General features: G+C 46.6%; 2 protein-coding genes across 5 annotated transcripts; one reads left to right on the plus strand and one right to left on the minus strand.

Moving 5' to 3' along the window:
* Positions 1–192: 192 nt before the first annotated feature.
* Positions 193–3,236, plus strand: SNRNP35 (small nuclear ribonucleoprotein U11/U12 subunit 35). 3 transcript variants are annotated; one of them, XM_026719406.2, is made up of 2 exons: positions 193–292; positions 1,440–3,236. In XM_026719406.2, exons 1-2 carry the CDS (start codon positions 196–198, stop codon positions 2,210–2,212), a joined length of 870 nt encoding a protein of 289 aa, XP_026575191.2. In that variant the 5' UTR covers positions 193–195; the 3' UTR covers positions 2,213–3,236. The 3 variants fall into 3 exon arrangements, with proteins under 3 accessions (XP_026575191.2, XP_026575189.1, XP_087769176.1); XM_026719404.2 differs by lacking the exon at positions 193–292 and adding an exon at positions 405–556; XM_087913050.1 differs by lacking the exon at positions 193–292 and adding an exon at positions 801–1,222.
* Positions 3,084–22,359, minus strand: RILPL1 (Rab interacting lysosomal protein like 1). Of its 2 annotated transcripts, XM_026719399.2 has the most exons (8): positions 20,116–22,198; positions 16,369–16,519; positions 15,089–15,207; positions 14,094–14,312; positions 9,952–10,130; positions 9,084–9,176; positions 6,860–6,947; positions 3,084–4,736 (listed from the first exon to the last, which is right to left on the minus strand). In XM_026719399.2, the coding sequence occupies exons 1-8, from the start codon at positions 20,431–20,433 to the stop codon at positions 4,731–4,733; spliced, it is 1,173 nt and encodes a 390-aa protein (XP_026575184.1). In that variant the 5' UTR covers positions 20,434–22,198; the 3' UTR covers positions 3,084–4,730. The 2 variants fall into 2 exon arrangements, with proteins under 2 accessions (XP_026575184.1, XP_026575183.1); XM_026719398.2 differs by lacking the exon at positions 6,860–6,947 and having other exon boundaries at positions 20,116–22,359.
* Positions 22,360–22,396: the final 37 nt, after the last annotated feature.

Below are 22,396 nucleotides of genomic sequence, written 5' to 3' on the forward strand. Positions count from 1 at the left end.
CCGCCGCCAGAGGGCGCTGGTGCGGACTGTAAACCTTGGAGAAGGCCAACGAGTCTTCTTTTCCCCACTGGCCGATTCGCCCACGCTTGTTGGCCTTTAGCAAAGGGTGGGATTTGTTTTTATTTTAATTCTCTCTTTAAAAAAAAAAGACCTTGAGTTTAAAAAGCAACCTTCGTATTGCCAGACCCCTCTTCTATGAGGGGGAAAAAAAAAAAGAAAAATCTCTTTCTTGACGAATCTGCCCAGGTGGAAACGAAGTTAGATCCCTCTTCCAGGTTTCTTGCAGGCAGAAGTGAGTCTGTTTAGTTCTTGCAAAGTCACAATTTGGGGGGAGGGTCGTGGGGGGAATATTGGGGGCGGGGCGGGACGGGGGGGAGGGGGAAGCATTGATTAGAGGGTCACAGAAGGGCGGGGGGAGGGGAGGGGGTACAAGCCCTGATTGGAGAGGGCATGCATTGGGTTCTGCAGGGAGCATGGAAGGCAGGAAATGGGGATTGCCAACTGACCGGGTTGCCAACGTACCAGGGAAGCCCAGAATGCTGGGCTTTCAAGACCTGTGAGTAACCAATAAAGGTGCATATTTGCTGCTCAGGGTTGAACTTGGGGGTGCGGGGGGGTCCCTGGTGCTCACTGAGCTTGGTGGTTTTCTTGCAGGCGTTTCATGACCCTACTAGGTAACATCATCAGTACTAAAGGGAGTGGGGTGAGGAAGGACAGGAAGGAAGGAAAGAAGGAAGGAAGGGAGAGGCAGAGGAAGGACTGAGGAGTCCTGGGTGCTCTTTGAACTTGGTTGTTTTCTTGCAGGTGTTTCATGACCCAACTAGGTACCATCATCAGTGCTAAAGGGAGTGTGGTTTGCTCCCTGTTTATATACAAGCAGTAAACAACACTTTACCTAATCAAGAAATGAACAATACAGACAAGCAAACAGCCGAATCAAGAAGAAAACACCACTCCCACCAACACTGACATGGCAAGCCGCTTGTCTATAAACAGAGAGCAAATCCTCCTTCCTTCTAGCCCTGATGATGTTCCCTAGTTGGGTCATGAAATGTCTTCAAGAAAACAACCAAGCTCAGAGAGCACCAAGGATCCTTGTGAGTAAGCACAGAGTAAGTATGAAGCAAGCAGAGGAAGGCAGCTCCAGGATGGACCCACCCATTGCTACCTGTCTGCCCACATGGTTTAAAGAGAAGGAAGCCACTCACTTTCGTCTATCATGGTCAGTCGTGGTTACCCTGTATCTGTGGGGCACAAAAGGGGCAAAACTCACTTAATAAATACCTCATTTAGCAACATAAATTTTTATTCTCAATTGTGGTCGTAAATCAAGAGCCACCTGTGTTTTATTGTGGTTTAGTAACCTGGGTGAAACCTTCCTATATATTGCTAGTCTGCCTGTGATATGCCGTATGCTAAATAAATACATTTTCCTCCAGCAATGAACGAGTGGGTGCCCATCGCTAAGGAGTACGACCCCCTCAAAGCCGGAAGCATCGATGGCACCGATGAAGAGCCTCACGACCGGGCGGTCTGGAGGGCCATGACAGCCCGCTATGTCCCCAACAAAGCTGTTTCCGGAGACCCTCACCTGACCCTCTTCGTAGCCCGGCTCAACCTGCAAACCACGGAAGAGAAGTTAAAAGAGGTGTTCTCCCGGTACGGAGACATTCGGAAAATCCGCCTGGTTCGGGATCTGGTTACGGGTTTCTCCAAAGGCTACGCTTTTATCGAGTACAAAGAGGAACGGGCCCTGTTGAAAGCCCACCGCGACGCCAACAAGCTGATCATCGACCAGCGGGAAATCTTTGTCGACTTTGAGCTGGAAAGGACCCTCAAGGGGTGGATCCCCCGTAGGCTTGGAGGTGGTTTCGGAGGGAAGAAGGAATCGGGCCAGCTGCGGTTCGGAGGCCGAGACAGGCCTTTTAGGAAGCCCATCAACTTGCCTGCCATGAAGAACGATTTTTACAGCGAGGGGAAAAGGGAGCGGGCTTGGTCCCGGGGAGACTCGAGGGATCGGAAGGCCGGGGAACGAGATTACGAGCGAAGCCGGGAGCCCCGGCGATCGGAACGAGAACGGTCGTGGGGATACGGCAAGAGCGAGCGAGACCTGGAACACCGCGTAAGAGAAGACCGAGGAGGCAGAGCCACGGAAGGGAGGGAGCGGGAGAGGAAAGACCGGAACCGCGAGGCCAAAGACGGCAAGGGATGAAGGCCGCGCCACACCGATGGGACATTTCCTTCAAACGCTGCTCAGTTGAAGGAGGACATCAGAAGCATAGATCTTGCTTCTGAGCCAAGGTGGTTGGTCGTCTGGAACCAGCACAGACATTGTGGCAGGAATGGCAGCTTCCCAGCTGGAGAAGAGTGAATGTTGTGCCCTCGCTTGATCGTTGCGCCTGTGTCTTATTCCAAGATCTGCTGAACGACGGATCCCAAATTCTCAACATTGATACTACCGCCTGTTATAGCTGAAGTGCCAAAAAAGGAGAGAGAGATGGTTTAGGATTGCCACTCCCATCCCACATCCTTTAATTCTTGAAAAGGTCTGGATTAAACTAAGGCCTTGAAAGCTTCCTCAAGGCAGAAGGGTAGCTGTTGCCCTAAAACAAGGGTCTCCAAACTTGGCAAGTTGTGGACTTCAACTCCCAGAATTCCTGAGCTAACATGACTGGAGGAGGAATTCTGGGAGTTGAAGTCCACAAGTCTTAAAGGTGTCAAGTTTGGAGACCCCTGCAATAGATAAAGAGAGGTAGAATAAAGAAAGATAGAATAGATAGGGGGAGAGAGAGAAAAAGATAGAATAGATAGAGTAGATAAAGAGAGGTAGAATAGATAGATAAGAGTCGATCAAGGGTCTTCAAACTTGGCAAGTTTGTCCTGTGGGCTTCAACTCCCAGAATTCCTGAGCTGACATGACTGGAGGAGGAATTCTGGGAGTTGAAGTCCACAAGTCTTAAAGCTGTCAAGTTTGAAGACCCCTGTCCTAAAAAGTGAGGTGGGATTGAATTGTAGAGATGGGATGTGGGAGGACTCAGACCGAAAGACCATTTACCAGTCAAGTGAAATCACCCGGAGGCCTCTTGTTAATTCAGAAATAAGTTTATTTAGCATATTAAAAAGAATTCTACGGTTTGATATTGTTCTCTCTACTAGTCCCAGCCAAATCTTCTTTATTGCCTTTTAACTATCTAACACCCTGAATCTTGAATAAAAACTTAAGCGTCTTCTTTGCATATCCTGTGGTTGCATGATTGCTGTTATCCTAGAGAGCGTGGGTGTTGAAATTCGGCAACTGTGTTGAGACTTGTGTGGACTTCCAACTCCCAGAATTCCCCAGCCAGCATGGCTGGCTGGGGAATTCTAGGAATTGGAAGTCCACAGGTCTTAAAATTTGCCAAGTTTTTACACCCCTGCCCTAAACCTTCCCAGATAATTGTGTTAAGAGAGAATACAGAGGGCGGGGAATATTCAGTAAAGGGTTAACCCGTGAAGTGTGCAAAGCAACTTAAATTCATAAAGGGCTGTTTGGATGTGTTTAGAAGTGTCCTGAGCATTTCCTGTTGGTTGGGGAATTCTGGGAGTTGAAAGTCCACACCTTTTAAAGTGAAAAAAACACCGCTTCAGGTTGGGGGAATAAACCCCCCTTCAGTTTTTTTTTTCCCCCGTTGTCCCTCAATCTTCATATTTAATTCCAGCGATCGTGCACCACATTCAGACCCATTAAACCTCTTTGATCTCCTCCAGAAAGAGTGGAAAGGAACTTGTTCCAGAAACAGTTCCCAAAACTTGTCAAACTGAAGTCGGTGTGTTGGATTGAAGCGACTGCCTTCACACAGAAGGGCAGGGGTGAAATATTATTATTTTTTTTGCTGCTGCTGCTGCAAAGGTCGGTGAGAATCGTAATTAAAAGGGGGAAAAAAAAGGATTAAGATAGATTTCAGTTGTTCAGTTGCCATCCCATGTCAAGAGAATTCAGAGCAAAACACAAGGCAGCACGTTGCAGGCACTATAAATAAGCCACAAAATATGTCTCCTCCTGAATCTGTGTTTAAAGAGAGCAGCTCCCCCTTCTAGAAGTAATGCCAGAAGATTTCTGCAAAACTCTGCTTGAGATGTGGAGCAGGAAGTTTTAGCGGGCGGAAGCAAGAGGGGAACAAAATAATAATATATTGGTTTTTTTTTTTTTAAAAAAAATGCCCTTCAAATAAGGGTGTGTCTAAAGATCATCGGTCCTTAGCAGGGAATTTCTTCAGGAATGGCCCAGATCCTATTTTTTAAAAAATTTTTGAGGGGAAACGGATAAAGGGAAGCATTGGTGATGTGACGTTCACCCACAAGTCAGCAGAAGTCAGAAACGCTGGCATATTGCATTTGGCTTCCCAAATCCAGACTGCGATTCCATTGCTTGCAGGACGAATCTGGAGCGCTAATTCTGGTTTAATGCATCTTTTCCCCGCACCCTGAGCTGACAACAGCCTGGAAAGACGGGTAGAGTGGGTGGACCGGCGCCATTCGCCACCCGAGGGGCTTCTGTGTTCTGTGCTTCTGCGTTCGGCGCCTCGGTACAAGCGGGAGTTCTGGGTTTGGGTCACAGGTGCTGCAGAGCTTCTAAACCTTGTTCGGTGTAGACGTCGTCTTTGTTTCGGTCGGCCCACTCGCCGAAGGAGCCGTGGAAGGAGGAGTTTCGCTGGGTGGCTTGCAGGCGTCTCTTGTCGCGGGAGAAGAAGCTAAATCTGGCACAAGACAAGAAGACAAGGTGTGGGTTAGAGACCTGAAACCTCCTGGGATGGTTTACGGGGTGGGTGGCGTTATAGCAAGCTCTGTAAACAGGCTTTATTTTAACAGAGGGAGGTGGAAACGGGTGGAAAACTCTTGGAACAGGTGGTCCTTGACTTAAACCGTTTGTTTAGGTTTTCGTTTGAATTTACAGCAGCGTGACAGCCTTAAAGACGCATGGACTTCAACTCCCAGAGTTCCCCAGCCAGTATGGCAACATTAAGATTTCAACTCCCAGAACTGATTAGGGAATTCTGGGAGTTGCAAGTCCAGCCATCTTAAGATTGTTTTCCTAACTGGGGAATTCTGGGAGTTCAAGTCCACAAATGCTAAGATATTGACTAGGGAATTCTGGGAGTTGAAGTCCAGCCATCTTAAGATGCTGGCTGGGGAATTCTGGGAGTCTGGACTTTTGTCACCTTAAGATTGGTTTCCTAACTGGGGAATTCTGGGAGTTCAACTCCAGACATCTTAAAACTTCCCCAGGTTGAGAAAAACTAGAGAGAGGAAAGAAAGCATGGATTATAATGTTTATTCTCTTAAAAACATCCTAGTAACTGACGTGTTTCTCAGGATGATCTAGAGATAGAGAAAGCAATTGGGTGTTTTGTTTTTTTTTCCAATATTCTTATTATCGAAATGGCATTACCCTATAATTAACAACATGATCTAAAACAAGTTCTTGACTCCTGCCTGCTTAATGAGGCTGGCAGGTGGGTGGAACTCATCCTAACGCATCAACTGAAACCCGAGGCCGTCGCTGGTTCATTAGTAGCGCATAAACGCTTTCTGTCTGCTGCTAATTTGGGGGTGCAGTTAGAACTAAAAACAGAGCCACAGTCTGTAAGTGGGCGGGATTGAAAAGCGGCATTAATCCACGGGAACCATTAATATGCTGGCATATTAGGCTCTTAACACAATTAGAGGAACTGGTCTAAAGGACAAACACGGGGAAAGGCGCTCTCGGTCATGGGCCAAGCACCCCGCAGACGATCACAGAAGGTTTAAAAGCATTTTCAACATCGAGGGATGTTTATATGAACCAGGGGTCTCCAAACTTGACAGTTAAGACTTGTGGACTTCAACTTCCAGAATTCTTCCTCCTCCAGTCATGTTAGCTCAGGAATTCTGGGAGTTGAAGCTCACAAGTCTTAAACTTGCCAAGTTTGAAGGAGCCTTGATCTATCTATCTATCTATCTATCTATCTATCTATCTATCTATCTATCCATCCATCCATCCATCCATCCATCCATCCATCCTATCTCTCTCTATTCTACCTCTCTCTAGCCTACTATTCTATCTATCCTATCTTTCTCTCTCCCCCTCTATTCTCTCTTTCTATCTATTCTATCTTTCTCTCTCTCTCCTTCTATCTATTCTATCTCTATCTGTCTATTCCAGGGGTCTCTCCTCCTCCAGTCATGTTAGCTCAGGAATTCTGGGAGTTGAAATCCACAAGTCTTAAACTTGCCAGGTTTGAAGACCCTTGATATAAACATTCAAACTGCTGAGAAGAAAACATACATACATACATACATACATACATACATACATATATATATCACGTTAGCCCAGGATCATGGTTAATATGACTGCAGGGAGGCTGTGGTGGCCGTAAGAGCAAGGACTCTTGTTTTTCAGGACCGTTGTACCTGAACAGACGCTAAACGAACGGTCGTAAGTCAAGGACTACCTGTAGAAGGTAGGTTGAAGGGTCAGGGAAATTCACGGAGGGCCAGAGGGACCGAAGGACAGGCCAAAATTTGCACGATATTGTCTCGAGCATCTAAGTTGTTGCAACTGAGGCAGAAGTGCACTTAAAAACATTTCATCAGCGGCCACGCCGGGCACCCCAAGAGTGTTTTTAGCGCTCCCCGTTTTTCTCGTTTGGGGGGGTGTCGGGGTTTTTACGATCCCACAGTCAGCCAACGAGAACACAGCGTGAGTTAAAGGGGGTTAAACAGCGGCGGGTCATGCAAAAAAAAGAGGGCAAGGGAGCATACGAACTATAGCGAAGGCGGGGAAAAGGGGTATAAAAAAACCAAAAAAAAAAAATATTTCAAAATCCAGAGTCCCTACAAGAGACATAAGTCTTCTGATTGGCTGCAATGTGGGATCGTCCGGGATCAATCCGGCAGCAACCATGGGCATAACGGCGGTAAAGATCCTGGTTCGGAAAGGAACAGACAAGAGGAGGTCAGAGGGCTGAAGAAAGAAATGGAGATTACGGTATTCAAACACGGCAACGGAAAGAGATAAGTGGAGAAAGATGAGAGAGAGAGACAGACAGACAAATTGGAGGCTTGCAAAAAGAGCCGTAATTAGCTACGGTTGGCCTTGGTTGCGCGAAACAATAGAAACCAGGTTTGATGGCTTCGCTTGTAAGCCCAGTGAATGATGGCTTAGCGGTTTTTCTCAACCTAGACAACTTGAAGGAGAGGCGGACTGCAACTCCCAGCATTCAAGGTGACGAGGTTGGAATTAGAGAAACCACATTCACCCATCATGGCTTACTGCAACATCTCAGTCTGTGTTGGCCTAGAAAGAGTCCACATCCATGTTAAGACCTTTCCTGGGATCCAGGCAGCATGTCAGGATTCCGGCACTTAACCCCATTTAAATCACGAGTCTCAATCCAAATTTCCAAAGGATTTATTAGGAGTAAACATGCTGGCATTGCCTGGGTGTAGCTGACTCTAACATATCATTCATTGTCACCCTTGACCCTGGTTTCCCCCACCCCACCCCACCCCTTTGGGTGTATCGTAATTCATATTCTCCAATGGGACACATCCATAGCCAAGAATCATCAATCATGCTCTCCAGTTAGATATTTGCGTGGCAGAAACTTCAGTCGCCTAGTTACTATTTTTGAAAACATTTATGGAATGCACTTTTGGTTTCCAAGCTGCCGCACTGCTTCTCCCTTTCTCCCTTTCTGTTGGCAACTCTAAAAAGACCATAGGAATATTTTATGAGTTGACACAGCATCTGCTCCGTGGTGGGGAAAAATCCGGGTTAAGTCCTCGTCTTTATAACGGTTCGTTTAGTGACTGTAACAACGGTACTTGGAAAAAAAAAAAGGTGACTTATGGCCGTTTTTCACACCTCAAACACTGCCGCCTCCCCGTGGTCACATGATCAAAACCCAGCCAGTTGGCAACTGGTTCACATTTATGACAGGTGTGATCCCCTTTTGCGACCTTCTGATGAGCCAAATCTAGAGGGTAGCCCGAATCGCTTAAGAATTGTGGGACTAAAGTAACAACTGCACCAAAAAGTGCGTACAATGAGGCGAAACACGTTTAAATGAAATGTCTCGCTTTGCAACGGAGGGGCCAGGCTGAATTGTGGTCGTAAGTCGAAGACCACCTGTCCTGCCATAGCAGAAAGGAGCCAAAGCTGAAATCAGCAATTTTTTCTTTTTTTTTTTCCCCCACTCTGGCACAAAAGCCGCTTTGAAACGCTCAACGGCTATTCTTAGAGGCTACAAAAACAACACACACAGCTGTTTGTATTGTGCTTCCCCCAGCAGGTTGCGATGACGCCACCGGGCTAGTCTGCACGTTGCACACAAGCTACAAGCTCTTTCTAACCCTTTCTATCCCAGGGCAGTAACTCTTATTGAATAAAAAAAAAATTTTCTCCAGAAAAAAAGAAAGGAAAAATGCATTGGGCTTGCAGGTTGCTCTAAGATGTGGATATTTGGTATAATCCAGAGGTGGTATTCAGCAGGTTCAGACTAGTTCTGGAGAACCAGTAATGGAAATTTTGAGTAGTTTGGAGAACCGGTAAATACCAGCTCTGACTGGCCCCGCCGGCATCTATTCTCTGCCTCCCATTGAGTCCCAGCTGATCTGCTGGGTCTCCTTTGGTTGCCCTGCACAGGAGAACGGAGCTGGAAAGCAGGTTAGTGGGGTGGGGAGGGAAGGAGGACTTTGCGGTATGTCCTTCCCCTGCCACACCCACCAAGCCAAGCCACGCCCACAGAACTGGCAGTAAAAAAATTTGAATCCCACCACTGGTATAATCGCTGCGGTCTTAACCAGGAATGAGCCAAAACCATCGCAGGTTTCAAGAAATCATCTTTTTTTTAAAAAAAAAACCCAACTCTTCTTTGAGAAAGGGAGAAAAATACTCAGCAATAGGGAAAATGCATCTCAAAAGGCAGGTTGAGCCAGCTGTTTGTTTTGGAAGCATCATCAGGTATTGTAAGTGACGTCTTGAGCACAACAATTTGTCTGCCTCGTTGTTGTTCTTTTTAAAAAAACAGCCCAGAAAATTTCCCACAAATTCTACTTACAGCCGTTTGATGCCGGATTCTTGCTGAGTCAACGGTTTGGAATTAAGAATGGCCGGAGATTGAGCCGATCGCGTCTCTTCGTCCAATTCGTCGCTTTAAAAGCAGGGGAGGGGAAATACAGCATGATATTAGGAATATTTACACTGTCTACTGCCCAGGATGCCCAGAATGGGGAGTTGGGCACCCTTTGAAATCTCATTTCAAGCAAAAAAATGGAGAATTGAGACTTTTGAAGAAGGAGTGGAATAAAAAGAACACGAATTGGCCAGGGTTATTTCGTGCCCCCTTTCCTAATTCATGGTGAGCAAGCTTTAATCTTGAGTGGTTAATCTAACATTGGTTCCAGTCCATTGGAAAGGAAGTCTGGAGTCTAAATCTACAGGAGTGTTTCTCAACCTTGGTGGCTTTAAGTTGGGTGGACTTCAACTCCCAGAATTCCCCAGCCAGCATGGTTAAGATAGGAGGACTTCGGCTCCCAGAATTCCCCAGCCATCATGGTTAAGAACTTAAGATAAGGGGACTTCAACTCCCAGAATTCCCCAGCCAGCATGCTTTAAGATAGGGGGACTTCAACTCCCAGCATGCTTAAGATGGGTGGACTTCAATTTCTAGAATTCCCCTTGCTGGCTGGGGAATTCTGGGATTTGAAGTCCACCCATCTTAAAGTTACCAAGGTTGAGAAATCCTGTTCTAGAATATTATCCATCCTGTTGTCATTTCAGCTCTTCCAAATTGAGCAAGTTTCCACTTGGATCCCCAAAACGTAAGTCAGAACGACAACCGGACCCCCCCCGACCCCCCCGATCTTATCGAGAATAAATCTCGCTTCGCTCCAGGATCGGGCTGGGAAAGAGGAATAACTACCCACCTCTTGTAATACAGAAGCTCCTCTTGAAGCAGGAAAACCTTCGACTTCAGCTCGTTCCTCTCGTGCAATACGTCCCGGAGCTCTTGCAGAGTGAATCTGGGCCGATTGGGGTCTTTGAGATCCAGAGTGTTTTTCTCTGCTTCTGAGAGGAACTCCTCAGGGTTCTGGGGTTCTTCCAGCTGCAAAGGTTATTATTTAGGATTAATTTCATTCAGACTTAAGTTTAAACAGATGTTTTCAGAAGAAGAAGGGCGAAGTTTCCTGGGGCCCGGCAAAATTCCAAATTGTAAAATGAAACATGCACACGGTTCACAATCGTCGAGGACCATGACGAATTCACAAAAAGTACAGCTGGGTCCCCTCTTAGTGACTGCCTCATTTAGCGACAGTTCACAGGGACGGCATGGATGGAAAAGTAACATTAAGTGTCAGGGCTCCGGCACTTAACCCCATTTAAATCACAAGTCTCAATCCAAACTTCCAAAGGATTTATTAGGAGTAAACATGCCGGCATTGCCTGGGTGTATCGTAATTCATATTCTCCAATGGGACACATCCATAGCTCAGAGTCATCAATCATGTTCTCCAGTTAGAATTTTGCAGGGCAGAAACTTCAGTCGCCTAGTTACTATCTTTGAAAAACTATTTATGGAATGCAAACTGCTGCGCTGCTCTCTCCTCCCTTTCTGTTGGCAACTCTAAAAAGACTATAGAAGTATTTTATGAGTTGACATAAGACCAATCTTTGCACTGACAGCCCTTATAAGTTGGTAAAGCAAAGGAAAGTTGAAGGAAGATTGGAAGCAGTCATGGTTTCATTTAGCAACTATTTCACTTAACTGGTCCCCATTGTCGCTAAATGACGACTACCTGTAATTTAATTAGTTTAACTACTGAATGAGCCTGGTTATTTGGTGACTGGCCATTGCAGTATCTCCCAGGAATATTTTCCCCAATCTCTTAGTTTAATCTTTAGTCCTGGAACCTCTCTGGATGGTCTCCTATCCAAACGACACCATTAGGCCTGTCTTTGTTTAAATCTCCGGGCCCAAACAAAGTCAGCTAGAGGCTGTCATTTGCTGAGACGATGAATAGCTGATTGGAGTTGGATGGAAGAAATAAGATTATTCTTATTCCAATTTAAAAAGGATCCATTCCAGATTTTGCACGAGGAAAAATAAAGAGGGGAAAAGAAAGAAAGAAAGGCAATGGAAAAACGGAAGAACAGAAATAGATATTTCTACATCTCCCTTTGAAATGCATCCCCCGCTGCTTTGAAAACGCTGTCCCCAAAGTAAAAAATGCAGCAATTAATTCTTTGAGGTGACAAATTATTTGGTTATGTTATATTTTGTAGAGATCTGTGCCTATTCTATGGATATATCTCGGTGATTTGGGGGCGGCCTCATCGCTGTAACGCCAACTCCCCAATCAACAAAAGGAACAATTGTGCCTTCTTGGCAAAGCAAACGATCTCATTAAAACCCAAGAATGGTAGCCTTTTCCAGATAACACAACAAAAGAAGCAGTTGTGAGTTTTGCACTGCCGTCAAAAACCACCAAACTAGGGCGCCACGTACTTGGCACCTCGAGCGATGTCCGCAAACGCACATCCTGACCGCTGGCAAGAACGAACGGCCTCAAATCTGGACAAAGCATCTTTCTGTTTTCACCAGATCCAATATTTTGGAGCAGTGGGATACCTACAAAAAGTCTCATTTTGCCTTTTTTTGTTTTTAAAACCAGGCTCCTAGTCCTCATTTTTTTTCCACAGTCAGGCTGTCAGGGCTCTGGCATCCACCCCTATTCAAATCCTAAGTCTCTAGCCACATCTCTGAGTTTAAAGAAGATTTATTAGGAGTGAACATGCCGATGCTACCTGGGTGTAGCCGACTCTGAAACACATCATTCATTTCCTCCTTGACCCTGGTCTTCCCCCCCCAGCCCCTGGATGTATATTCTCCAATGGGACACATCCATAGCTTAGAGTCATCAATCATGCTCTCCAGTAATAATCTTGCGTGCCAGAAGCTTCGGTAGAAATTATCTAAGGAATGCACTTCTCCCACTCCCTCTCTGCTGGCAACTCTAAAAAACCAGAGAAATATTTTTGAGTTGACAGGACTCTTTATGAAAAAAAAGGCAATCCAGGTGTCTCCAAGGCCACAAAAACACAGAAGGTAAAACTCAAAAGTTGGTTGAAAAAAATCTATTGAATCCGCAGGTTGGTATTTTCGGTGACAAAAATTCGTCTTAAGAAACAATAGAAGTGGATCTTTTGTGTTTGAACCACAACGGTCTCCGGCAATATTTTAATTTTTTTTTTCTCGACAAGTGACCTACACATGCACAGATGTAGATGAAATATGAGCAATAATAAAATGTTACGTCTATGTTCTTCACATTTAGTCTAGTTTTTAAGCAGATGTAATTTATAAATGCATTATTCTGGTTTTAGCACTAAAAGGTGACTGTATGCATTGTGTTCTTCAGGACTGCATTGTATCAAATACTGAATAGATCATGTAATGCTAAGAAAATTGATGTACTATCCTGCAGATTTTTCAAGAATTTAAAATTGTTTTACTGCTTTTTATTGTTTTTAGTTTTGAATGATTTTTGTTGTGTTTTTATTGTGCACTGTTTTGTGTTTTTCACTTCATATTTCCCTTCCTTCCTTCCTTCCTTCCTTCCTTCCTTCCTTCCTTCCTTCCTTCCTTCCTTCCTTCCTCCCTCCCTCCCTCCCTCCCTTTCCTTCCTTCCTGCCTTCACTTACGATGGTTCCTCCTTTAGCAACCATTTGAAGGTTCAATGGCATGGGAAGCCGTGACTTATGACCAAGTCCTCACACTTTCAACCATCCCAACATCCTCACAATCACGGGAACACAACTCTGGCGTTTTGACAACTAGCATTTATTGACAAGGGTTGCATTGTCCTGGTGTGTGTGTTTGTGTGTGTGTAGCAAAAATCCACAGGGATCCCAGAATCGTTTAACAGTTGCACGATTCACTTAAAAGCCAAAAGATTCGCTTAACAACCTTGGCCAAAAAAAAAAGGGTCGTAAAATCAGACGCAGCTTATTGAACCAACTGCCTTTTTTGTTTAGCAACAGAAATTCTGTTCTGGTCGTAACACAAGGTCTTCCTGTATTTAGGTTTACTGCAAACTTTTGCATTTCCTGAGGTAAAAAAGAGAGAGCGGGCAGGATTGTAGACTCTGAATATGTTCAGCCCTGTCAAATGAGCTCCTGGAGTTTAAAAAAATTATGGCAAACAGGCCGGTGAGAGGGCAGGAGGACTCAGACAATCCTGGCCCTGAAGGCTTGTTCCATTTAAATCACTGAAACGCAGCCAAGGACGATCTTAAAATAAATCCTCGCCTCCCTTTGCTTCCAAGCGATAAAGGAAAGTCACAAATTGCAAAAGAGTAAAATAATTTGCCAGTCTCCTTGCTTAAATTAAGCTAAAAGTTGTCTCGGGCTGAGGGGGTGACTTCGAACCCAGACCTCTCTCATTTTGCTGAGGGAGGGAGCAGAGAACGCATCAGGAAAGTGAGATAAATTAGTAAATTTATTCATAGTTAAGGGTCATCAGTTCCTGGGGAGGCCATGAACCAATTGTCCCTGTCTAGCTAACCTGGACTGATCTTTTTTTAAAAAAAAAAGTGAAGCAGAATCGACTTGGATGGGGGACCACCAGGAGATCCCAGAATCGAGGGATTCAAGCAGCGGCTAAGATGATGGTTTGTGAGAAAATTGCACGCATCTGAGGATAGTTTGTGAAAAAATTGCACAGTTGCATCCCTGTAGGTCCGCGTTTCCCAACACCATAAAGATAGGCGGACTTCAACTCCCAGAAATCCCCAGGGCCTGGTCTTTCTAGAGAAGAGACTCTATGGTTGTGAGTTAACATGCTTTAAGTCAGTGTTTCTCAACCTGTGGGCAAGTTTAAGACGCTGGCTGGGGAATTCTGGGAATGGAAGTCCAGTCGTCTTTAGCCGGCTGGATGAAGGCTTCTGGGAATTGTAGTCCTCTCATCTCCAAACGGGCAAGATTTAAGGCAACTTTATCAAGTCGGAACCAAACACCCCAAGCAATTTAAACAAAAAACAAAAAAAGCTACTCCAAATTCCCAACCTACCTGTGCTTCTTCTCCGTTGTGACTCGGTTCCCCCTGCGGTTTCTCCCGCACTTTTCCCAGCTCCGCTCTCAAGGCCGCCATCTCTTGCTCTTTGGTTTGCAAATACGCTTCCAGCTCTACTTTCTGCTCAATCAACGCCTTCCCCTGAGCTTCCACGACGGTAATCCGGTGCCGCAGATCGTGGTTTATCTTCATCAACCTGTTTTGCTGCTGCTGGAGCTGTGGAGAAGAAGAGAAGAGGAAAATGAAGGGGAAGCGGAGGGACACCACCGAAAAGGCCCCAACACTTCCAGGTCCCCCCCGAATGTCCCATTGCTATTTATTCGGGGAGAGAAACCTGGGAACGGATGGTAGAAGGAATTGTGGGAAAAGAAGGCAGGCATAGAGGATTTCCCCGCTGCCAATGAGGCTTCGGAAAACTACAGTCATTAATTGGCTAGTGCATCTTCGATTAAGCAGGCGCTTTGCAAAGAAAGGAGGGTTTCATTTCACACCCAATGAAGATAAGCCTGACGCATAACGCATTTTGGAAACCAATCCTGTGATTCTCAACCTGGAGAAGTTGAAGATGGGTGGACTTCAACTCCCAGAATTCTCCATGCCGTCTGGGGAATTCTGGGAGTTGAAGTCTGCAAGTCTTAAAGATGGCCAGGTTGAGAAACAAACCCGGGAGGGAGGAAAGAAGGATGAAAGGGAGGGAGGGAGGGAGGACGGAAGGAAGGAAGGAAGGAAGGAAGGAAGGAAGGAAGGAAGGAAGGAAGGAAGGAAGGAAGGAAGGAAGGAAGGAAGGGCAAAAAAATAAAATAGGAAGCTTGTTTACAGGATTATGATATTTGGTACACCCAAATATTCTCCATGGAGGTTTTAGATCTGGAATCCAAGTCTAGGACTCTGCTTTCAAAGAAAAAGGAAAAAGGAAAACTTTTGGCAACTCCTTGAACAAAGCTTCTGAAGGAGCAGAGGAGGGCAAACGAAACAAAATAAAAAGTACTCACTGCTTCTACGTCTTCGTTTTTAAGTCCCAGTTCTCTGTCCTTCGCCCGGATTTCGTCCCGCTGCTTGTCCACCACTTCCTTCAGCTTTTTCATCACTTGCCTCTCTCTTTCTGACATCCCTGATGTGTGTGTGTGTTTTTTTTAAAAAAGCCAGATAATAATAATAAACAAATAGCTTTCATTGTTGACCCTCCTTAAGCAGTACAGCCCTTGCAAAATGTGTTCACAGGACATGGTGTGTGTGTGTGTGTGTGTGTGTGTGTGTGTGTGAAGCCAGCTGTCAGAACTTCTTAACCAGGTTGTAAAGTTGCTTGCGTGTGTATGTGTGATTTAGTTAGTTATCTATAAATAAATCAAATTTCTTGGCCACCCATCTTACCATAGGGTAACTCTGGGCAGCTTAGGGTTATAAAACTATGTCTATCCATATGCAGTTAAAACATAAATACCTTAAAATCGAACATGAAAACCTAAGGACTGTTCCAAGTCATAACTTGGAATGGTCGTTAAGCAACCAGTCATTAAGTTGAGGATTCCCTGTCGAAGCTCAATGGGGAGGGGACCTTCTCCTAAAAGGAACCCCACTGCGGTGATCCGGGGCATGGCACAAAAGCAACAAAGCCCCAAAAGTAGGGAAAGTCGCTTTAATTCCTCCAACTTGGCCCCCAACGTCCAGTTATCATTGGCTGGAGAAAAAACTCTCCCAAGAACAGTTTTTAAAGGGAAGAAATTCTGTCCAAACTCAAAGTGCATATAAATTATAAATAAAAACCAACACAAACCACACTGCAGCAATTAATGAGACAGAGCAGGATAAAGAATTGCAGAACTCAAAAGATAACGAAATACGCACATTTGGGAGGATGCCAGAACTCAGATAAGACTTGACAAACCAAAATAGTTTCACTGCTTTGCTTCCAGCTACTTTGCCCTGCGCAGTTTGCCCTTTGAAACAGTCTTCCCAGCTGCAGCCAATGAAGGGGATCAGGGCCCTTTCCTCCCCATGTTGCTCCCTAATCCAATCTTCCCTACATGCCCTAGGATGAAGAGGGGGTGTGTCTGGGTCTTCCTCTGAATGCCCAGCCGGCCTGTGCCCTTCCCCAGTTTCCTCCACAGCCACACTCCCACTCCCTGTCAGCTGTTCCACCTCCCCCTCGGAATCAGATTTTAACAAGGGCATGACATCCGCCCTCTTGGCATCCGCTGAATTCTGCGAAATCATTTTGACAGTTGTTTCGGTCCAAAGCACTCAAAGCATGTTCCAGGCCTACAGCACTTGCCTTCGTGTTTCTGGAATTCTTCCTCCGAGAAGTTCACGTCCTTGTTGGCGAGGTTGGTCGTCAGCTGCTTGTTCTCCTCTTGAAGCTGGGCAATCTGGGTGAGGAGGTCCTGGGCTTCTCCTCGCCAAACATCCTCCACCAGTTCCAGCTCCTGCGGGACCAGAAATCAGATCCTATCAGCCTTGGGAATGGAAGACTAGCCTTTGCAAAGACTTTCCCCATGGAGGGAGTCTCTGCCCCAGCCCAAGGTTGGTGAAGACCACTAAAGGTTGGTGAAGACCACCAAAGTTTGGAGGAGGAGAAGACCTCCAACGGTTGGTGAAGACCACCAAAGGTTGGAGGAGAAGAGTAGCATGTGCTGGAAGAGACCACTAAAGGTTTGCACGACATCCCGTGACCTCTTTGCGGATTATATGGGATGCTAAGATGTCCTTGTTTTTCTTCAAATTAAGAGATCTCAGTTTTGATCTCTAGGCCTCTACGTCTCCCTTAACCACCGTCTTATTTAGCAGTGGGAATTCTGCTGCCAATTGCGGCCGTATGTCGAGGACTTTCTATATGCATTGTTGTCACTTTCCTCCTCCCGTTTCCTCTGATTTTGAGGGGTGGGGGGGGACCCTGTGAGGTTCCTTCCCGCAACAGTTTTCTCCTTCCCTTCCTAACTTCCTGAGATAGGATGTGCTTCCCGCATATGCAGAATGGCTAAGGAATTTATTTTTCCACTTGCTTGGCAAGGAGTAAGTCCACATGAAAGTGGGGAGGGGTGCTACTCTCCTTCTCCCACTAGACTCCTCCTCCCTTCCTCCCCCTCCTTCCTAAGGTTCCCTCTTCCTCCTCCTCCTCCTCCCTCCTTCTTCTTCCTTTTCCTCTTCCTTCTCTTTCTTCCTCCTCCATCTCCTTTTCTGCCTCCCCCCTCCTTCTCCCTTCCTCATCTTTCCTTCCTCCTCCCCCTCTTCCTCCCTTCTTTCTCCCCCTCCTTTCCTTCTCCTCCACCCCTTTCTCCTCCTCCTTTCCCCCCTCCCACTCGTCCTTCTCTCTTCTTCCTCCTCTTCCTCTTCTTCCTCCTCCTGCTTTCCCCCACCACTCCTTCCTTCCTCCTCCTCCTCCCTCTCTTCCTTTTCTCCTCCTCCCACCACTATAGCCTAGAAGTGACATGCAGGAAGTGAGCTGGGAAGCCTGGCACATTTCGAATCCAGGCCGAGCTCATCCCTCCTTCCGTTACTCTCTTTTATTGCCACTGGCTCTGTTCTCACAGTCCGTGTGCTCCTAGATAACTCAACCCAAGAACCTCTTTCTCAGCTCCCACACAATAACACCCCCAGAAAAACCTGGGTTTGCATGAAACGCTTGGTCAATCAAAGGAAGATCCCTAAATCAAGACGAAGAGATCCGACAACCTTTTGTCCGCATATGGTGTAGCGGGTGGACTACAAGACCTCTAAGGTCCCTTCCCACTCTTTGTTATTCTGTTCTGTTAAATCAGGGTTGCAAAGGCAGGCGCCATCAAATTCAGAAGCTAGCCCTGGGGAGCAGCCCTAGGAGCCGGGAAATTCGAGAAATGCATTTACTAGTTGCCTCTTTGCCAACAGGAAGAACAGATCCAAGTTTTGTTACACAATAATGTATCTCAGGCAGAAGACAGGAGAAGTGATTAAGAAGCCTGTGATCTTTCCTGGAGTAGTTTATTTATTTTTTCCTCCCCAACCAAATTAGAAGTTGATGTCAGATCTCGGCGTGACTCTTCTGGGAGAATCAAGTATATACTGAGAACGGCTACAAAAAATAACCAAACCCTTTCTGCTCTTTTTTAAAATGCTTCTCATTTCTGGTCCCTTCAAATTATTATTATTATTATTATTATTATTATTATTATTATTATTATTATTATTATTATTATTATTATTTTTAATCTTCTCCAGCAGGTTTGGGATCCCCTTAAGATGCAACTCAACTGAAGTGCCAACTAGGAAACCTGCCAAGTTTGCAAGACCAGCTCTCTGGCACGTTTAAAAACAGATTTTTTTCAATAGTCAGAAGGGTTGTGCTTTGTAGAAATGCTGGTTCAATGCTTCTAAGTCTGTGTTTAGCCCTGAAGTTTATTTCAGCGGTTTGGAGAGCCATCAACTCTCAGGCCAAACTGAATCCTGAGCTTCAGCTGAATTTCTCACGCCCTTTTTAATTTTTTTTTTTCTTTTTAAAGCATCGGCAATTTATCTTCTACGCCAGAGATGCTTTGAGCATCTTCTGTAGCCATTTTTCATGCCGGCAATTAGAGCTTTGTCACCTCCAGCGTGGTTGTGACACTCAAACCCTTTTATCAGAATCTTGATCGATGCATTTTTACTCATTTATAAATTTTAGGCTTCGGTTTGCAGCTCAGCAAAAGCGTTATGCCTATTACGAAAATGTTCCTGTTGGAAAAAGTGACACGAAGTTCCTTCTGATTTTTTTTTTTTTTTAATGATCTAGCAAATCTTGTTTCTTGGTTTCTCGGTTCGAGGATGGCTGGCACCACACCAGGATCTTGGAGTTGTTTTCCGAGGACAAAAAGGAGCAACCCCACCCTAGCAGGATCCCTGGGAAGTGGCTGCAGACAGCTTGACAATGATGGGTTTAAGGGTGGCTTAGACAACAAATCATAGCTATGCCTGGTGTGGGGACCCAGTGGGAAGGAGTTCAGGGTGCAAAGAGTCTAACTGTGCCCAAATGGCGCCATTCTGCAGACACAGCTGTTGTTTGTCATCCTTCTGCCTAAGCAGGGAGAGGCCTCACCTGCAGATGCTTTGGGAGGCAACCCTTCCTTCCGTCCTCTCTCCTTTTCTTTCCATTCCCCTTTCTCCTTCCTTCCCCTCATTTTTCCTTCTGGCTTTTCTCTTCCTTTCCTTCCTTCTTCCCTCCCACCCTTTCCACCATTCCTCCCCTCTTTTTCCTCTTCCTTCCCTTCTTCTCCTCCCTTTCTCCCTTCTTTTGTTCTACATTTTCCTCTCCTCTTCCTCCCTTTCCTTCCTCTTTTCCTGCCTTCCTTCCCCTTCCTTCATTTTTTTTCTTTTACTTTTTCCCTTCCTTTTATTTTCTCCCCTTTTCCTTTCATACTCATTCCCCCTTCCTCCTTTCTTCCCTCATTTTTCCTTCTGCCTCTTCTCTCTTCTTCTCCTTCTCTCCTTCCCACCCTCCTTTCCCCTTTCCTTCTTTCTTTCCTCTCATGTTTCCCCTTGCCTCTTCCCTCCTCTTCCTCTCTTTCCTTCTCCTCTCCCTTTTCTTTTCCCTTTCCTCCCCTCCCTCCCTATTTTCTTTCCATCCTTTCCCCCTTTCTTCCCTCTCCTTTTTCCTTCTGCCTCTTATCTCTTCTCCTTCCCTCCCTCCTTCTTTCTTTCCTCTCATGTTTCCCCACACCTCTTCCCTCCTCTTCCTCTCTTTCCTTCTCCTTCTCCCTTTTCTTTTCCCTTTCCTCCCCTTCCTCCCTTTTCCTTCCATCCTTTCCCCCCTTCCTTCTTTCTCCCCTCTTTTTTTCCTTCTGCCTCTTCTCTCCTCTTCCCTTCTCCCCCTTTTCTTTTCCCTTTCCTCCCTCTTTTCCTTCCATCCTTCCCTCCTCCTTCCTTCTTTCTTCCCTCTCATTTTTTCCTTCTGCCTCTTCCCTCCTCTTCTCTCCTCCTCCTCTCCCTCCCTCCTTCCTCCCCCCTCTCTTCTTCTTTCCAATCCCCATCATCCCCCCATTTCCCCCTTTCCAATCCCGGGCCCAGGGCCGACCTTCTGGTGCTTCCTCTCCTTCTCCAGCCGGTCGACTCGCTCCAGGCGGAGTCGGTCCAGCTCCAGGCGCAGCTCTTCCACCTCGGGGCTGATGTGGTCCCGGCTGACCAGAACCTCCAGGATCTCCAGCACCCGAACCACCTTGGGCATCAGCCGCCCGATGGCCTCGCAGCCGTGCTGGTCAATGAGCCGCTCAAACTCCTGGCCCACCAGCGAGGCGATGTCGTAGACGTCCATCACGGTCAAGTCGGCCACGCTCTTCTCCAGCGCCGAGACCCCCGAGCCCAGGCCCTCCATCGCCCCGGCGGAGCCCTTCATAGGCGGCGCCCCCCTCGCCGGGGCTCCCAAGGACCGCGCAGCGCCCGCTTTGCAAAGCCCGGGCAACGGCAATGCAATCCGGAGGCAGCCCGGTGGCCGGAGGCCGCGGTCCAAAGGCGGGCGGCTCGACCCCGGCTTCTCCAGAGAGCCCTCCTCCTCCTCCTCCTCCCGTCTGAGCCGGCCTCCTCCTCCTCCTCCTCCGTTGGAGTGCTGGGCTGGGCATCCCGGCCAGGAGAGGCGGAGCGCAGCGCTGCGATCTCGCAGAAAGAGAGAAGAGACGGGCGGAGGCGAGGAAGGATGCTCCGGGCAAGACGCGTGTCTGGGTTTTCCCACGCTCCTGGAGGCCAAGGCGGCAGAAGCCTCCTCCCTCCCCCTCCTAGCTTTGATCTGGATGACGGAGAATCTCCATAAACTTGGAGTGTAAGGTGTTTTCACCTTATAACGGGATTGGATAACCCTCAAATCCTTGGGTAATTAATGCTCAAATCCCTGGGCAATTAATGGGCCTTCAATCCAACCGCCTTCCACCGAGGACCTGTATCCTGCACGAGTCAAAAATAGGGCTGTGAAAATATCTACAGACCCCTCACATCCCGGACATAAATTCTTTCAACTCCTACCCTCAAAACGACTAGAGCCCTGCACACCAGAACAACTAGACACAAGGACGGTTTTTCCCCTCGAAAGCCATCCCTCTGCTAAACAAATAATCCCAACACTGTCCAACTATTTACAAAGTCTGCATTACTGTTACTATTAATCTTCTCATCACTCCTTATCGCCCATCCTGTCCCACTTGTGACTGTATGACTGTAACTTTGTTGCTTGTATCCTTACGATCTATATGGACTGTTTCCTAGTATGATTTGATTGCTTCTTGTACCCTATGACTATCATTAACTGTTGTACCTGATGATTCTCAACTCTTGACGAATGTATCTTTTCTTTTATGTATACTGAGAGTATTTACACCAAGGCAAATTCCTTGTGTGTCCAATCACACTTGGCCAATAAAGAGTTCTATATTCCTCTATTTCTTTTTCTCAGTGTATTGGCATTTTTTGAGGATTATTCAAATCGAGGTGAATGTTTGAGGAGACGCTGCAAGTCACTTAAAATGCAAAAATTGTTCTTGGTCTCTGTCTGGATTACAAAATTCGGAGGGGACCCTGAACGAAATGAAAAAATCTGACTCCCGAACACAGGAAACAGAAACCCAATTAAGTGACTTTGGACCAGTCCTCACACTTACAACCACTGCAGCAACATCCCTATGGATACGTGATCCAGCGGTCAGAAAGGCCTGAGCCAAGAGAAGGAAGCCTCTTTTAGGATACAGGCTGTCCTTGTTTAGTGACCGCTATGTGGACCAGGAAGGAGGTCGTTAAGCAAAGCCGCTGACGAAGGACATGCCGACTTGCGCTTACCATCTTCCTTCAGCCTTTCCTTTCGTCGCTAAAGGAGGACACCCTGTAGACATTGCGTGGCGCCTTCTTCCATTATTCGATCACCATCATTTTGGGGGTTTTTTTGGAGGGGTTTTCCCAGGGAGATCAGCCTCATAAATAGGCGCAATGCCGGCCTTCAAAGCACGTTGGACTCCAATGCCCATCATCCACTTCCCCAGCCCAGAGTGATGGGGTTTGGAGTCCAACAGACTCCCAAGGAGTCCCAATTATTGGGGAGACTCTGGAGGACCCCACCCCCCAGAGCCACAATCGGTGGAGCGGCGGGGATAATGGGCTTTGTAGTCCGTCCTGTCTAAAGCGCCTGCTTGCTTGAAAAAAAATTGCCTTCGAATAACCCGCACTTGCTTCCTGTATGTCTTTCCAGCAAAACAACGCCCCCCCGCAAAATATATCACCCCCAACCCCAAATTCAGCTGTGATTGTGCCTCGCAACCTCCCTCCCTTTCTCAAACGCGTCGGGAATGTCCCCTCTGAGCCGCCGTCGCGGGAATCGT

The sequence above is a fragment of the Pseudonaja textilis genome, chromosome 15, assembly GCF_049901715.1.
Source record: "Pseudonaja textilis isolate UNSWEBS1 chromosome 15, rPseTex1.2, whole genome shotgun sequence".
NCBI lineage: Eukaryota > Metazoa > Chordata > Lepidosauria > Squamata > Elapidae > Pseudonaja > Pseudonaja textilis.